General features: G+C 34.8%; 2 protein-coding genes across 5 annotated transcripts; both read right to left on the reverse strand.

Moving 5' to 3' along the window:
• Positions 1–801: 801 nt before the first annotated feature.
• Positions 802–3,424, reverse strand: LOC104595430 (glyoxal oxidase-related protein). Its single transcript, XM_010256161.2, has 4 exons — positions 2,821–3,424; positions 2,561–2,721; positions 1,311–2,463; positions 802–1,173 (listed from the first exon to the last, which is right to left on the reverse strand). Exons 1-4 carry the CDS (start codon positions 3,322–3,324, stop codon positions 1,105–1,107), a joined length of 1,887 nt encoding a protein of 628 aa, XP_010254463.2. The 5' UTR covers positions 3,325–3,424; the 3' UTR covers positions 802–1,104.
• Positions 3,425–13,289: 9,865 nt separating this feature from the next.
• LOC104595138 (protein SPEAR1) lies at positions 13,290–15,095 on the reverse strand. Of its 4 annotated transcripts, none has more exons than XM_019197372.2 (5): positions 14,694–15,095; positions 14,484–14,594; positions 14,035–14,111; positions 13,853–13,937; positions 13,290–13,702 (listed from the first exon to the last, which is right to left on the reverse strand). In XM_019197372.2, exons 1-5 carry the CDS (start codon positions 14,901–14,903, stop codon positions 13,586–13,588), a joined length of 600 nt encoding a protein of 199 aa, XP_019052917.1. In that variant the 5' UTR covers positions 14,904–15,095; the 3' UTR covers positions 13,290–13,585. The 4 variants fall into 4 exon arrangements, with proteins under 4 accessions (XP_019052917.1, XP_088755253.1, XP_010254036.1 ...); XM_088899127.1 differs by having other exon boundaries at positions 14,035–14,108; positions 14,694–15,094; XM_010255734.2 differs by having other exon boundaries at positions 13,853–13,940; positions 14,694–15,093.
• Positions 15,096–18,371: the final 3,276 nt, after the last annotated feature.

The raw sequence follows: 18,371 nt of genomic DNA on the forward strand, positions 1-18,371 counted from the left end.
TAAATAGGAATTAGAGATAATTTAGGAAATAGTGGGGGATAGTGGTGGAGGTAGTTTAGGAGAAATTTTAGGAGAAGAGATTATTTAGGTTATTGGGAAAGTGTATATCATTAGTTGTTTCAAAAATGACATGAAATTAAAAAAATAAAAAATTAAATATATATATATTTTTTAATTTTTAAAAGTGTCACGGATAGACCTGTTCATGGGTCAGGCTGGGCTTTCACTCTGTATTAACAGATTTTTCTAAGGCCCGAGCCCGAGCCCGGCCGACCATCGGGCCTACAACTTCGGCCCGAGCCCGAAATTTAGCCCATACTGTTACTACTGCTAAAGCGGCTGAATAGAGAGAGAGAGAGAGAGAAATTATAAATAAAAGAATTATATATATATATTAAATTATAAATATATATTTTAATAAATGTTATATTTATTTATATATTTTATATAATATATAAAATACATATTATATATTTTATAAAATATATAATGCTGAGTCAGGCCGGGCTTTTTTGACAAATCCTGAGCCCGGCCTGAAACACAATCGGGCTTACTGTGTTAGGCCCGAGGTCAAGCCTGCGGGCCTAATTACATGACCAAGCCTGACTGGGGTGCAGGCCGGGCCATTGGGCTACCCGGCCCATAAACAAGTCTAGTCATGGACTGGTCTGTTCAGACCAAACAATATGCAAACTGGTGGGTAAAACGGATCTGGTTTCGGGTCAGTTTTTAGTTGTTAAAACATTGTTATTGATTACAGAGTCCTAATGCAACAAGGAAAGCTTCAACTATTGCCCTTATTTTAGGCCTTGTTTGGTGTGTTTTTTCCATGCCATCTTTTGGCTGCTTACAAGCTGGGCAGACCACACTCGGTCTTTTTTCATTTGGTTCATAGTAGATTTAGCTGTCAAAAGTCGGTCCTTAGAAAGATGTGAAAAACTCATATTGGGCTGATTTCGAGAAGCTCCATTTTCACATCTTTCTTTCTTTATTCTCATGCAAAAATTAACTCCGAACTACTCAGATCTTTATGTAAAAGCTTGCCAGAAGATCTTTTTGCCAAAACGGACCCTTACTTTCTTTTAGCAGCCGCAAGATTTCCAATCAGCTGCTTGTGTCAACAGTAGTCATGCATGAGTACTGACGTTTCTGATATTTGTTTAGGAGGCTACACTGGAAGGAGAAATTGAGAAAGAAGTCAGAGAGCAAAGAAGGAAAACGCAGAAATGGTGGTATTAGAAAGAATTAAATTTGAAAGAGGAGTCGAAAAGCAAAGCAGAGGAAGAGCTCCTTTATTTATTTATACGAACCCAAACCCCATGACTTGGAACCCCGCGATGGACAACAAAAAGAAGATAATAGCCCGGCGGTGCGACTGCACTCGTCGGCGGTGCCAGAGCTTTAATCCTGAATGTTTTTATCTCCGCCATGACCACCTCTCTTATAGCCAACACCAACAGCCGTTGATTCATCGAGTAACCATGCGTTGTAAATGGGGGTGCGTACATTGTCACCTTCAAGTCTGTCTTATCTAATTTAACTGCTAGCAGATTGATCATGGTCGTGAACTCTTCTCCATATTTGATCGCTTGAGGTGTACTCTCCTGAACGATGGTTGGCTTGTGGATCTTAAGCAAAGGGTCCAAGTATGGTGGCCAGAACTTCTCAACCCTCACCTCCGTCGGAAACTTCACGGTGAAGTTATACGCATTGTGGGTGTTGCTGCCTGCAACTAGAATTTTCCCGTCTGGCAATACAGCAGATGATGAATGATACATGCGTGGGATTGCTGTTGGTGCCAACTCCGTAAACCGGTCGCCTCTTTTATTTTTGGGTTTGTACAGCACTGGTGTGAAATTCGGTTCGTCGGCGAATTCCCACCCAGATGTTCCCCTCTTGGCACCGTTGATCATGAGAATGTCTCCCGTTGGCAGATTGAGCATGTCACCCATCACCCTCGGTGACGGCATGTGCTCCATTTTCCACACAGAATCGGGTTTCGTTATATGAATTCTACCGCAACTCTGCAACGCAGGCAAGAAGATAAATTTCTCGGCCATTTTATATGCCTCCGACCTTGCACCTCCGCACACTAGGACCTCGGCAGGGATCACAGCGGCGTTCTCGCCGTAGAGCTTTATGGGGAGAAGGGCGGACATTCCCGATGCAGGATAGTTTCGGGAACCGCCGGGCAGCACTGGAAACTCGCGAACCACCTTACCGGTAACAGGGTTCAAGAGAATGGAGCGATTGTTCGCAAGGATGAAGAGACTGCCGTCTGTGGAGAGGTGTACAAATGGGTAGAGATTGTTCTCCCCCTCGTCGGTCGTCTCACGGAGGAGGGGCAAATCGTAGTTGGTCGGATTGGATTTACCCTCCTCGGGCACAAATTCATAGTTGAACATGCGACGACCACCGACTACGATGAAGCTTCCATCGGGTAGGATCTGTTGGGTGGCATACCTGCGCGAGCAAATTAACACTCGAATATCTGAATGAATCATAGAACAGAAGATAAATACAGACGCATATGCTTCACGTAATGAAATAAAACAGGTACCATCTCTGGCCAGAAAGTGCAGTTGGGTACTCCTTCCAATCGCAGGTATCACATGCAGAGAGGTATCTCACTGCTCTTCCTCCGTCGAACCACCCACCCGTTTGCACCAGATTGCCATCAACCGAGAGTGAGCCCGATGAGCACCATGGATCAGTTAGAACCTGTGTTATATATAAAGCTTTGTGAGAGAGAATCGATTAAACTTGAAACAGAAGCTGTATGTACGTATTACAGTACGTCTGTGTGCAAGTTAAGCCAACCTTGAGAGTCCGAACATTTCCGGTGGCTATATTGTACTCTACAGAATGAGCCCAACAGTCCACTTCACCGTTCTTGCCGGGAACAGGACGGCAGTTTCCATGGGGCAGCTGGATCAGAGAAGGGCCGAGGTTGGTTGCGTCGAACATGATAGCCTTGTTGTTGGGAAGCAAGATCAAATGCATGGCCGACACACCAGAGTTTATGGAAGCTAGCTCCCATCCACCCTTGTACATTGTCACGAAGTCAGGATTCATTGCTTTCATAACATCATCATTGTTTTTTTCATCTCCTCCAAAATCGAAATTCGGTGGATCTCTCCCAAAACCTCCCCTTCCAAAATTAAAACCCGGTGGATCTCTGCGAAAACCTCGGCCATAGTTAAAATTTGGTGGGTTTCTCGGATAACCTCTGCCACCAAAGAAGAAAGGTTGCCCGAGGCCAAGGATGAAAAAGATGGGGAGAAGACAGAGGGCTTTGTGCAGGGCCGCCATGGAAGCGCGCATCCAACAGGGCAACCTCGAGAGGTTGCAGACGGGGCCCTGGACTTCTTCCTCCTCCTCCTCCTCCTCCTCCTCTATTATTTGTTTCAAAATTCTCCAGAGGAGAAATGAGAGTTAGGGTGATCATTGCTTCTTTATACTTGAAGCGGGGAGGTGAGGTTGATCTGTTTAAGGACCCTTCTTTCATGGATGCCAAAATTCGAGTCTGGTTTGTTGCTAATTTGCAGGAGACCTTGGTCAAACTTTACTATTAATCAAGGAGACAGAAGATCAAAAGTCTGGATCTCCCTAAGCTTGGCACTTATCAATCAAAATTTTTCAAAACTCAAGGGGGTGGTTTTGATTGGTCGATCTCTCAAATGTGAGATTTCTGGTTTCACAGCCACCCACTATCACTTATAAGAGGTTAACCATCAAAACCACCCATTGGTTTCGATGAATTTTCATTAGGCTCAGTTTGGAATGAGTACAAATGCAAATATGTACAGCGTAAATACATACAAAATATAAATTTTTGCACTCTAAATATTTGCATTTGTACTCCTTTCAAATTCACCCTTAGACCGTGTGTAATTGCAATATAAATAAATTTGTACTGATGCAGAACCATGATAGTATAAATGATTTGAGTGTAAATTCTGACCTATTTCTGCTTCAAATGTTAGCTTATTTTGTTTGATTGCAGTACAAATAAAGTAAATTAAAACATAAAACAGAATAAAGTAAAACCCAAAACAAAATTAAAGAAGAATTTGAGCTCTTATACATTCGTATTAATGCAAATAAAATTGTACTGCAACCAAACACAGCATTAGCCTTGGTACAAGGCATTAATTGTAGTAGATTGGGACTGTAGCAACTTAATTAGCTTGGTACAAGGTGCATGTATAACAGATTACCAGATTGGTTAGTACAGAAAAACTGTTGCAACTAAGCTTAATCATCAGCCACGTTCAAACCAGTGTTTAAAAATCAAACAGGAGGCTGAACCATTTTTCAGTACACCATCTGAAAAATGAGGGCAAATAGAGTAATCATTTGATATTAAATGAGTTGAAAAGAGGTAATTTTAAGATAACCAATGCATTGAATTCCCTCTCATTAAATCCAACCTTTAAGGTATTAATTTACATTGACCTTCATTGAATCATATTTTAAGGCACTTTTGTTTCTTTCTATCGTTAAATTCTATTAATTAAATCTATACAGAATAAATTAATAATTTCTATAATACAAAAATTTGTACTTTTAAAATCTACCTGGAAAAAATAGTGTTTTAATCTAGGTAGTGGTAAGAAATTGAACCATTTTGGGTTAAATGGGCCAATCCATATTGCTACATTTAAAAAATAAAATTCAAAAAATAGATAAGATGCAAAATATAGAAATTAAAAAAATTACATTTTTTTAACATCATATATTTGATATATTAAACAATAATAAGTGTGATGAAAAAAAAAATGTTTTCATTAATAATGGAAATGAAATGTAAAATTTAAAAAGATTTTTTACATAAAAAATAATGAAATTTGGTCATTTAACAATACTAGATACGTTTTCAAAAAAATAAACAAAATGTGAGTGGGAGAAGTTTTGCTTTTTTTCTGGAATAAAATACCCCAACTAAAAATCAAATACGTCTTCCTCCTCTCCCAAATCACCGACCATGAATATCAACACTGTTGTGCTTGGCATCGGCATTAGTCGTTGTATTTGTGATGGAGTAGACAGTCTGTGTTTCTCAACTCGTTCGCCAACTTTGCAGCGGGATGACAAACAGGGCACGTGGATTTCGAACCCAAACCCATCTAGAATCGAAACCTTTTCGACCTTGTGGCCCCACACCAGCATTGACGCTCGGTTGCACACCTAGAGTTCGATCACGTCCAGGACATAGCCTGGCTGGTCTATAGGTACACCCAAGAATCACTTTCTCCAACCTCTGTCTACTTCGACAAAGGCACTCTAACCGAACTCAAGAAGATTGCCATGTCTACAAACGATCCTTCCTCCTCCCCTTACATGTCGTTTGAAGTACTCTCAGCTCACTGGAGGAGTTGGGATAGATCTCTGGAATTGCCGACGAACCAGACGCTAAGACTACTCTTCAACTTGATGAAAAGTAAGTTCTGCCTCCTTTCTCAACTTGATGCAAAGGGGCAATTTCGTCAAAAATCCCTCTTACCATTTTCGTAATATATTTCAAAATGTATTGAAATATATAAATTCATGAAACTTTATTAATATTTTTGTAAAAAGTCTAAACTAATTAGAAATAAAACTATTTTTCTATTCTCTCATTAAATCCTATACTTGAGATATATTTTTCTCATCATTAAATTCTATTAGTTAAATACATAACATTAATTTTCATAGTATAAAAATAAATAATTTGAAGAAAAACTACTTTTAATAGTATAAAAATAAATATTTTGAAAAGTAATTTAAAAATTAAAATATTTGGGTAAGCAATTCAACCATTTGGGTAAGCAATTCAACCATTTGGGGTCAAATGAGTTAATAAATAATGTCATAATTAAATAATAAAAAATTAAAAAATAAATATATAATCTAAAAAATAAAAAGAATTGGACATATCTCTAAAATTGTCTATTCATTATATAAACAAAAATAAGTATGACATGTAATAAGTATTTTTATTAAGAACAAAAATGGAATGCCCAATTTAAAATCAACCTAAAATTGAAATGGGGTCATAGTCAAATAATAACATTTTTAAAAATATAAAATACAAAGAATCACAAAAATAAAAAATAGAGAAAACATTGGCCACATATCTAAAGTTATATATTTATACAAATAAAATATTGGGTGCATCTCTAATATTATACATTCATTATATTAAACAAGAATAAGTATTATACATAAGAAATTATTTTGTCAAATGATGGAAATGCAATACAAAATTTTATGTCAACCTAGAAATCAAACTATTTTTCTTTTTGGGTGGTGAGTTAGTGGTTTGGGTCAAATGGATTAATTGATAATATGATAATTAAATAATAAATCTTTGAAAAATAAAAAGGTACACGTAATGAAAAGAATATATAAAAATTATATATTAGTTATATCAAACAAAAATTAAGTATGATAAGTAAAAATTATTTATATAATATAGATAAAACATATAATTTAAAACTAATTCTAAAACAAATCTATTGTCTTATCTAGATGGTGGGTCAATGATGCAACTTTTCAAAGAAACTCATGATGTCTTAATTGAATAATAAATTAAAAAAAAAAGATAGAACACAAAATGAAAAAGTATAGAATGTTGTTGAAAGCATTTGGAAACATTTCTAATGTTATATATTCATCATATTAAATAAAAATATTTGTTAAAATAAAAATTGTTTTTATTTATAACAGAAATGGAATAATAATAATAATAATAATAATAACAATAATAATAATAATAACAATTGTTATTGTAATTTAAAATTTTCACGTGCAATGCACATGCACATTTACTACAAGCATTTAAGTTTATTTTTAATCATATTGTTACTTTATTAATTTTCAATTTCTATTTTAACTATGATATATCTAAAGTTCAAGTAATTAATATGAAGAAAAATTTCATAGGTGCAACACATGTGCTTAATTACTAGTACATATAAAATAATACAAAATACAATATTTTGCACTCTACATATTTGCATTTATACTCCTTTCCAACTGAGCCTTAAGGTTGTGGGTCAGTTGTTGGTCTAGGAGCCTTCAGCTCTTTGCAACACAAATCACGAAAAAGTTGCTCAAAATAAAAAAAAAAGTCACCCCAATCTGATCACTAATTGCCAAGTTATGACCTCTAGAAGTTTTTATTAGGGTTATGGGTCAATTGTTGGTCAAGGAGCTGCTTTCAGCTCCTTGCAACACAAATCACAAAAAAGCTGCCCAAAATAAAAAGATCACCCCATTCTGACCACTAATTGCCAAGTTATGACCTCTAGAAGTTTTTATTAGGGTTATGGGTCAATTGTTGGTCAAGGAGCTTCTCCTTGCAACACAAATCACAAAAAAGCTGTCCAAAATAAAAAGATCACCCCAATCTGACCACTAATTGCCAAGTTATGACCTCTAGAAGTTTTTATTAGATTGTAGCTTTAATCCATGACCTAGTAATCGGGTCAACAATTCAATTGCCCAGATCAACTTTGATCAAGTTAACAGTTTCTAGCCAATTTTTAGGTTTGAAATTTAACCCAAACCAGAATTGATGCTAGGTGATGGTTATAATCAGAATCAACAGGAGTTTGAAAACACTAGTTGAAACCAAGGTTTAAAATATTGATACAATATACCCCATATTAAGCACACCATATTGTACCTTTATATCTCTAATATGTTTATTATAAGGTGTTTTAGGATTTGGGCTTTAAAACATTTTAATGCATGATGAGAAGATAATATAAAAAAGTCATAATTTTGTTCGGTTGAAATACACAGAATTTGTGTATTGAAAGTGTCGATACTTTTAACCTTGCTTGAAACCTCTTTATCTGGAGATGAGCTTTCCTGTACTTCCTAGACTAAGCTAACATGTGTAAATTTCAGTTAGTCTATGGTCTTTATTCACATATAATAGACTACCAGATTGATTAATTAGAGTAAAAAAATGTGGGAAATTTGGCATCATTTATCTGAGCAAAGAACGTAATGAATTTGTTGAAACCTGTCTTCAAATGCATTTAAATTGTTTTTTTCCTTTTGTTTTTTGATATTACATAACAAATTACATGGGGGCTCATGGGGCAAGGGCAGAGTAGGGTGAGAGCCCAGATTTCCTACTCACTTTTCCTACCCGCCGTGAATTGTTGCCACACATCTCTCAATTCATAATAGAGATGTGTGGCTCCAATTCACGACGGATAGAGAGTGGGTAGGAAAAGTGAGTAGAAAATCCCAATTGACATCTGACGACCACTGACCTCTGCAACTAATAAGGATGGTCTTCACTATTTTATTTGAAAATTTACTATTCAACAATTAGTGTGAAAAATAAATGTTATAGTGTGGTGCACATATATGCTTAACTGTTGACTAATGCATATCCATTGCATTTTATGGCACCAGTTGAAGGAACAAGTCATGAATTCTCTCTTCATAAACAATTCCATTTTTCTTACATCAGTGCAAATGTTCTTTAAGCATTATGGATTATATAGGACCAAAACCTTTGAATTGTTAAATCTAATCCTTTTAAAGATGCATTTGCTTTTCAAACCTTATATTCTATATCGACTTGTCATTTCAAATCTTCTTCTAGCTTTGCATTTGCATAGCCAATATCTACTGCTGGTAAAACATCCAACATCAGATTGTGTATAGACAAAATTCAGCTTAAATTGGGTGGGGCTCATTAATCAATCTCAAGATCTATGTTAAAGGCTCTCTTACCATTCCTGCTAATAGTTGGAGGCACAAAAGTGATATTTTGTGCTACCTTCATTCGTATTTATAATCTTTTTGTTCTTTTTTTTGAAAATTTGAAAGGAAATGAAGGGTAAATGAGTCACACCATATCTTTAATTTCTTTTGAAAAACATGGAATATGTTTAAGTCAATTAATAAAAGCTTTGGGTATGTTTAAGTCTTTTACCCTTATATGTATTTCTTTCTTTCAAAAACAATCATTTTCAACCTGGCCCAGGCCCACATCAAATCCCATGCACAAATTTCAGGGCTAGGGCTGCGTCCAATACTTTAGGCCCGGCCTGGCCCACACTTATATGTTATTTATACATAATTTACACTTATGTGTGCGTGTATATATATATATATATATATATATATATATTAATTATACCAAATATTGTATATAATACTTTTATGTTCATTTATAAAATACATTTTATATACACATTATATGTTATATAATATAAAATATTATTTATACTTAATATTTTACACATAAAAGCTATAGGCCAAGAACCTGGGCTAAGCCAACCTATATCATAGGCGCAAAGCTTGGCCTAGCCTGACCCATGATCACCCCTAATTTAGGGTTATAAGTTGGATTGCCAAATTTGAAGAATTTCAACTACATCAAGCTTGGGTTGGGGTTCGAGCTCATTGAAAATTTATCAAACTCCCAACTCTACCCGATCCAAGTTGCACCAATATTTGGGTTGGAAATTTTGGGTTTTGTTTTTTGACATAATTTTAGGTCCTAACTAGGGTCCATTTTAGGGTTGGTCTTGGTTTGGCCCTTAAGCTAGCCTAATCCATCAATTTCCCTACTTTATTTAAAAGGGTTAAGAGATTCAAAGAGATTTAAAAGGAAATTAGGAATTTAATGGGGTGGACAGATATTACAAACATTGACCATTGTAGAGAGAGAGAGAGAGAACGCATAAGTGAGATTGATAAGGGACACTTTATAGGGAAATCCCCTTAGGTACCAAAACATATTAACTTGGTATATCTTGGGTTAGACCCTGAAGAAAAGGCCGACCTAGTTCATCCCCCTTGGGTTAGTAACCTAGGCAACAAAGTGGAGGGCTGATATGACACCTACAAATGGCACATTGATGAGGGATATGGGGTTTAGCCACATACTTTTGTTTTTGTCTATATCATTTGTTGTACAAGGCTAATATTCTCATCAATTTTGTTTGACACCCATTATTTATGTTGTAAAATTAAATTAGTTTTTTATTGAGATTAAATCAAATTTTATTTGTAAACAATAACCCATTTTATGGATCCTACATCATTTGAAGCTCATACTTTTTCTAATAATGGGTAAGCACATATATGAAAAAGGAATGCTTCTATTTGAGAGTAGAAACAACCACTCATTTAATATTCTTTCTTGAAAAAATATGGTGTCACTTGTCTAAAAGAGAATTACTTTGGCCTAAGGGCGTTCTTTTAATGTATATATCAACGAATACAATTTGGGTCTAGTTATCATCCATTTGCAGCCCTACCCTAAATAATAGTTTTTTTCATGTTTCCATCAATACTCGGATGAAAAATGTGGAGTCCATATCCAATTAAATCACCTGTGGTATGTATATCAAATTAAACTGTCCAAATATGGTGTGCCCAAATCTTTGGTTTTTTTTTTGTTTCAAAAGTCAAATTATTTTTAGGGAAAATTCCACTTTAGTACCTAAACTTTGGGGGTAGTGTCAAGTTAGTACCCGGACTTTCAAACGTGTCACTGTAGTACCTAAATTTTCAAAAAGTGTCAAGTTGGTCCTTGTCGTTAACTGACCGTCAGTTATCTATTGAAAATGTCAAAACTACCCTTCAAATGAAGGCATTGTTCATTGTCTTCTACCTTGAGACTGATCGGTTGAGGTGTTTGAGATTTTAGACTAATGAAGCCATTGTCTTCTACCTTTAGATCTGAAACACATTATTGTCTAGTTATTTCTTTGCTTTCATTTATTGTTTCCCTCTATTATATTTCATGTTTTTTCTCTCTTTTTCTTTGAAGATAACCGGTTCAGTCTCAAGGTAGAAGACAATGAACAGTGTCTTCTTTTGAAGGGTAGTTTTGACATTTTCAACAGATAACTGACGGTCAGTTAACAACAGGAACCAACTTGACACTTTTTAAAAGTTTAGGTACTGCAATGACATGTTTGAAAGTTTGGGTACTAACTTGACACCACTCCCAAAGTTCAAGGTACTAAAATGGAATTTTCCCTTATTTTTATGATTTTTCGTATAGAGCCATAACATCGTAATGGTAAGTAAAATAATGGGCAAAATAATACTATTGAAGTAAAACCAATGGGCAAAATAAAATAAAAATTATTAATTTTAATAATTATTATTTATTATCATAATTAATAATCATTATAAGAAAAAATTATTATACTGTCTTGTATATATTGTATAGTAAATGGACCATTCAATTTACAGTGGACTCTCCATTTTGTCTACCTTACCAAACATGAAAAGCCTTTTTTATTGGAATTTATGCCATGAGAGTATATTCGAGTGAGGAGTAGGACTATAAATATCTTGCTTATTATATTATGTCTGCAAGATTGTTTGTGCTCTGGAACTAAGAAGACTGCTTTTCATTTAAATATCGACCAGCTTCTCACAGTTTCTTACTTAACCTGTATTTGTTAGAACCATCACCATAATATTTTCTATATAAAGACTTCGATAAGAAATTGCCAATAAAGTAATAACTTAGGTAAAACTTTTCAGGTCTTGGGTTTGTTGGAAAGCATGAAAGCTAATAAAGCTTCTCTTTGATTTGTGAGTGCCCAAGATTGTCACATATTAGTAAATTTTGTTTCATAAATACTGAAGACCAATGTCATCATTGTAATGTCAGGGTTTATAATTTAGAATAAAAATAAAACAAAATAGAAAAAAGAGCTTGAACAACCTTGTTTTAATATATAGATATAGATTTTGGATGTAAGGGTTTTTATTTTAATTATTTATATTTTTTATTATTTAATTTAAAAGTAACTAACCACATGTGTGTTTTGACATTAGTCTGGTTCTACGCCAAGGTCCATGTTTAGGGTGGGTTTTGGGTTGGCCCTTAACCCTACCCAACCCATCTAAATTCTACCCATGTTTTATTAGAGAGGGTCAATAGGGATTTTGAGATATTAAATAGGAAATAGAGGGTTTGAGAATAATTTAAGAAAGGGAGAGATATTTGAGAACAATTTTATTAGAGAAGAGTAATGATAAATTTTAATATAAAAAATTAAGAGGATTTTTGTGAGGAGACATGCTTGTACCTCTTTGAGATTTTTGATACTTTATGATAGGAGATTAATTAAGTGCTTAACTTAAAAGTTTTTTTTATCATTTTAGTAAATTCTCTATTTTTTTTTTTCATGTGTGAAAAGGGAGAGAAGGGAGACTCCATGTGAGGCTTGTGGTGAGAGACTTTTTGACCTTTCCCATACTCCTCTTTCTTATAATATAGATTCATCATATTAAACAAAAATAAGTATGATAAATGTTCAACATATGACCCTTTGACATGATCAAACAGTTCAATAGTTCAACAGGCCAAATGGGATCCTTGACTGAGTCAACCATTTTTTTTTTATTTGTGCAAGTTAAAGGTTTGAGGGTTAGACTCAAAAGTCTGGCCGGATGAACCAGTCAACTAGTCCAAACTGATTGGTTTGACCACGGGTTGAAAACATTGGTATACATCTCTAACGTACTACAAAGTTGGGCTTAGGCTTTAAAATCCAAGTTGCTAAGGGTGTGAGGCCCTTGTCACCACCCCCAATGAAACACGGTCACACCAGCATTCAGCAATGACCAACAAAAAAAAAGTTCACATGCTGTTTGAATTTATTTCCATTAATTGCTGGCGTGTTCGTGTTTTAAATGTCTTATACGAATGCTGCAACCACACATGTGAACTCGTATAAGACATGTAAAACAAACAATGACCACACATGGGGTAGTCATTTCAGATTTCATACAGATGAACTCTTTTGCAATTCTCCAATTTCTGTCTGTTAAAGAAAAGTAGATTAATCCGAAGCTAGAGAGAGAGGATCAGGTTTAATTAAGATACATAGATGTGTAAGCCTCTAAAGAACTTTACTTGAAATGAATGATTGTTTGATAAAAAAATTCAAATTGTAAGGCAATGCATGTTATCACTGGGTTGTAAAGCAACTAATCATATATATAAACAAGTCAGCCACTTCATATATATATATAAGCTGATGTTATATATATAGAGAGAGAGAGAAACCCAAATGATTAGGACAAATTTACCAGTGGTCCTGATCCTCACTTCTATCTCCAGAAAAATTTTAATCTCTACATCAAAAAATGTCTGATCAGTTTCCTTGTCTTCTTCCATTCCCCAAGTATAATAATAATGGTTATGTTCCTAAAAATTCTTAAAAATCTGTACCATTAGATGCTGTCTGTTAGGCTTTAATGAACATCGATCAAAACTTAGATAACTGGGTTTTTTTTCTCTTTCTTTGTAATTGTTCATTCATTCTCATTCACTTACACAGTTCATGGAAAGCAAGAGGAAAGTTTCATGCAATTATGCACCGACAATGTGCCTTAATTCATTACACTAGCTAGAGTCCTTTGCACTTAAAATCAAAATAGACCTGCCAACTTGCTCAACTTGTTGAGTTCTAAAAACCCAATTGGTTGTGTTACAGTTGAACTCCCCTTTGGATATATATATATATATATATATATATATAACCACAGAAAGAGATGCAAATGTATCAATTTGTTTCAATGCACACAGTATTAAAATCTACAGTGATAGCTTCAGCTCCAAGTCTACTTCTCTGGTGTCACTTGAGTCAGAGTTCTGACTGCTTGAGCCCATTGAGCCGCACCTGTCTTTCCTTCTCTTCTTTTGCACTGAATCCTAAAAGATGCAATAATGGGAATTAAAGAATTAAATCTCATCTTCGAATTTACAGAAGATGTACTTCGACTAAAGAAATAATGCAGATCTAGTCAGAACTTAATTATCATGCCAGAAATAATTAGAGAGGACTGTGTATCTCAAGCCAACCTCCACGTTTAGGCTCAAGAGATGTCTGGTCAAGCTAGGTTGCATGGTGTCTTGGGTCTCAAAGCTACCACTGCTGTGATTCCATCTGCTGTTAACACATTTGTCAGATAGATCAAATGAACATATTATCATTAATGGAGCCCTTGCTTGACACAAGAAGCAAAAATAGCAAACATAAGTACCTAGCCATAGTGCCATACTGGGAATCCGAATCACCATATCTGGTCTCTATGGTTTCCATCTCTCCTAAACCCAGCTGCTATATATCATGAAGAACTATCAGTAATTGGAACTACCAGCAAATTAAAAAAAAAGTATTACTGGATATCTCATATTGGCATCTAAAAAATCACAAAGTTGGGTTTTGTCCCCACGATTTAATCCCTCAACCTCCTCACCCAAATTGGAAAAGAAAGGAAAAAAAGAACAACAGGAAATCTTGTTTGGTTTGATCAGAAGAATTATGCTTATCTGTGGACGTTGAACGGTTAAGAATTAGAGAAAACTGATGCATATTATATCAACACCAGTATGAGTTTCGATGCAATTATCCTTCTGTGGATTACTTTCTTTCTTTCTTTCATGTATTATTCTTTTATACTGATGAAGAATGATGTCAAATATGGCATACCGTCATGTTTGGGTGAAAGACTAAAGATGATGATGACGACTGTGAATAAGAAAGGAATGATGAAGATGACGGAATAGATGAATATGTTGTTCCCATCCTTACATCCTCTTCCTGCAAGTATGATAACCAGAAAGCACCGTATAACCACTGGACTCACAGATGAGAATGAGAACTGAAAATCAGAAGAAAACAAAGCAGAATTCAAATTACCAGCTGGTTCAGATTAGTGTAGCAGGGACTGTGAAAGGACGGAAAATAGCTACTACCCATTTGGTTATAGAGTCTGATCTTCTCTAGCTGAGCTACTCCAAGGCCCCTCTGTGGTTGCCTGGGCTTGTCTGAGTTACTCTTCTTGCCTTTCCTTGAAGACCCAGATCGTCCATGTCCCAAGCTTGGCTCACCAAAATAACTGCCATCCATCTCTTCTTCTGGACTGAATAAGTTTGTACCTATGGTTAACTTCTATTCTCTCAACATATTTTCTGGTGGTGAACGAATGAATGAGAGATCTACAATACCCCTTTTATGCTGTTTGCCAAAAGTAATTATTGCTTAGCTGTATCAGATTGTAAAGATTTATAGATGTTTAGCCAGATCTTCTCCCTCTTTTTCTTTTATTCATTTTGAGAAAATCTCTGAGTTGTATATATTTTTCACAATGTTCTTCATTTACTGGTTAGACTTGAGACAACCATTTTGAAAGAGATTGTTGTCATTTAATTGTTAATTGTTAAAAATATAGATTAGGAACTTTTTTTAATCTAAGTAAAAAATTGCCTCTTGATTAGGGAAATCCAAACCAGTGTTTGGAATAGAATATTTTGATGGTCCATCCATGCACAGAGCACACATGGCCCACATTATTAATTGATCCCCACCATCCTTCTGTTTAAATGATCCAAATGTTTGACAAATTGTGTGGTTAAGATTGTTCAATCCCTTCAGATAATTGGTTCATCTACCATATTGGCATTTTTCTGGTATATCTGGAAACCACACCAGGTTTCTTCTTCTATAATTAACTAGTTAAAAAGGTAATTAATTAGATAACTATAAAGAATAATAATCGAAATGGTAAATCATATCTAATTTGGATTTTATATAGTTTCAATAAATTTCTTTGGCAACTTCCCAGGAATTGCCATCTGCTGGGCAGAATGGGATTTTCAGCAAGATATCATCCAAGCTATATGAACCCTGATATGTTATAATTAATATTTTATTATTCATTGTTATATAATAAAACAAGTATTCTTTACTGGGTACTGTCTGAAGTTGCTAAATCTAATACTAATTTAAGAAAGGAATTCAATTAAAAGTTGAGCCATGAAGCTAATAGATGGTGATCTAATTAATTTGTCATCAAAATATCATAAGAGGATTTATTCATGAGATAAATATGTCAACATATGCAGAGTTCGTTGCCGAATGCCATGCACCAAATCAAATTAAACTGTTTAACGCATGATTTGTGGGTCACAATATTTATGTGGTCTCCATTTCTTAAACGGACATGTGACCTCCCAGAAGACATGAAACAATAATTCAGAAGATGCATAAATAGAACTTTTCTAACCCATATATATTAGAATAATTGCAAATGAAAGTCCCAAATCCATGGTTCAAAGTATCAATACTATTCTTGATATTAAAAAGCATGTATTGAACATTTTTGTTAAGATGAATATTAATATTTGGATCTATTAAATAGGCCGAACTTATTCAAGATCTGTTTGGTTTACAGTTGGAATTGGAATCGAAATCAAAATCCTTTAGAATTGAAATCGAAATGTATTGATGATTCTGAAAACGAATACATATCATACGATATATCGCAATACACTGAAACTTATATATTCACCCTCATAATTTTCTTACAAGACCCAGAATAAGATCAACTCTGTTATGATTGTGAAAAAAAAAATGAAGGCACCCCAAAAAATCAAAATAGGGAAAATAAAAGACAAAAACAAATAACACAAAATTCAAGAAATTTACATGGTTCAACAAGATGTCTAGATATGGGACAGAAGGTATGGGGCCAATTAGACAAATGGGTATCTTGAGAGCCTCCTTTTTCTTCTTGAATCCCATTATGTCAGTTTCCAGTTAATATTGGAATGGCAGAGACAATAGACTCCAAATATAAAGAATGACAATAAACAATTAAAACAAATAAGATGTAGGTGTGTCTTTTTGTGCAATCCAAAGTCAATCAGGAATTGGTTTATTCTCATTAGTCAAACTTTGAGAACTCCAATCCTTAATTTTTCCTGCCATGCCATAAAAATACATAATGTTTCCCATCATAGCTCTCAAATTACTAGAACAAGAGAATAAATAAAGAATTTCTCTATGAAGTGTGACCTACCTTTTTTCATAATTGACATATTAAAGATAACATATTCAAGACAATGGCAAAGGCTCTCTAGTCATAAAACCATACTCCCTTTCTCATTTGCCATTCATGTGGCAAACAATTAATTAATTGATGATCCTCTCTACTTGGTAGATCTTGGCCCATAGAGTACACAAGCTTTCTTGGGTGTCCATCATTTTATTGGATGGTCATGGACAAGTGGTCCATGTTGTATTGATTCCTTTAGTGCTTGATCTTAATTTGTCCAAGCTGTTCTATGAACTGGTCTCATTGGCTAGATGGTTTGGAGTTAGTTACAACTTATAAAGCTTAAATATATCATCAATGGAGATGGGTTGCAAATAGGTGAGAAGCTACAAAATTCAATACTATATAATATTCTAATTTACAATATATAAAGAAAGAAGTAGTCTTAATTTAGTATTAATTCCAAGCTATCGTGTTCAACAGCCATGGGTGCAAAACATATGGTTCAGCTTCATCCTTCTAAATGTGCAGCAAATAAAAAAAAGGGAAGCTCTATCCTTCTGAGAGATGGACTGGACCATGAACTATGGGCCTTTATATTATGAGCTCACTTGGCAATGACAATGGAACCCCATTACTTACCCCACAATAAAGCACTAGAAAAGGGGAAATTTATGGAACATAGACTTTGTTGGATCAATCCAGCTATCACAGGAAGTTCACCCTAAAAAAAAAAGAAAAAGAAAAGAAAATTTTGAATGGGCTCTTATGTCATGGGTTTAAATTGGACGAGCCCATGAACACTGTTACTTTCCCTACAAATAACAAGAAACAAAGAATTAAAAAAAAAAAGGAAAGACAAAAACAACATATCATGAAATAAATAAACTAATGAAAAGCAAAAAAAATAAAAAAAGCAATGTGTTGTTTGTTAGGTTTGATTTGACGTGTGTTGGAAGAATATAAAAACCAAACAAAAGAAAGTATAAAGAATATAAACTGCATATAAACTGCAGATTGTGGGCACATGCAGAGCAAAGGCACATTACTACACAGTACACACAATGGAAGCAATATGCATCAAATAAACCGGCTCAGTCTATTGTTAAGCGACTTAGAGCAAACCCTTTTAAGGAGAGAGAGAGAGAGAAAGAGAGACTGTGGGACTAAGAACCAAAAGAATCCCCTAAGATTCTCGAAAAAGATCAGCCATCAATGACATCTAATTGTCCAGTTTGGTATTTAAATTCAACTCAAAAGCTCCCTCTTTTTGTCATGATAACTCCACTTTGGATGTCAATCCCTAAGTTTCCTGTATATATCCATAGATTACAATGAACTTGGGGAAATCTAGGCCTGTGTCATATAGTAGGACCCTCCACCATTCTGTTCTCTGAAATTTCTAGCTAAGGAACCATCTCCTTTGAGAAATCTAGGCATGTGTCTTATTGTGGGACCCTCCACCATTCTGTTCCCTGACTTCCTACTTAAGTAACCATCTCTCTCTCTCTCTTTCAAAGATACAGACAGACACAGAAGCT

The sequence above is a fragment of the Nelumbo nucifera genome, chromosome 2 (genome assembly GCF_055504915.1).
Source record: "Nelumbo nucifera cultivar China Antique chromosome 2, China Antique-T2T, whole genome shotgun sequence".
Lineage (NCBI taxonomy): Eukaryota > Viridiplantae > Streptophyta > Magnoliopsida > Proteales > Nelumbonaceae > Nelumbo > Nelumbo nucifera.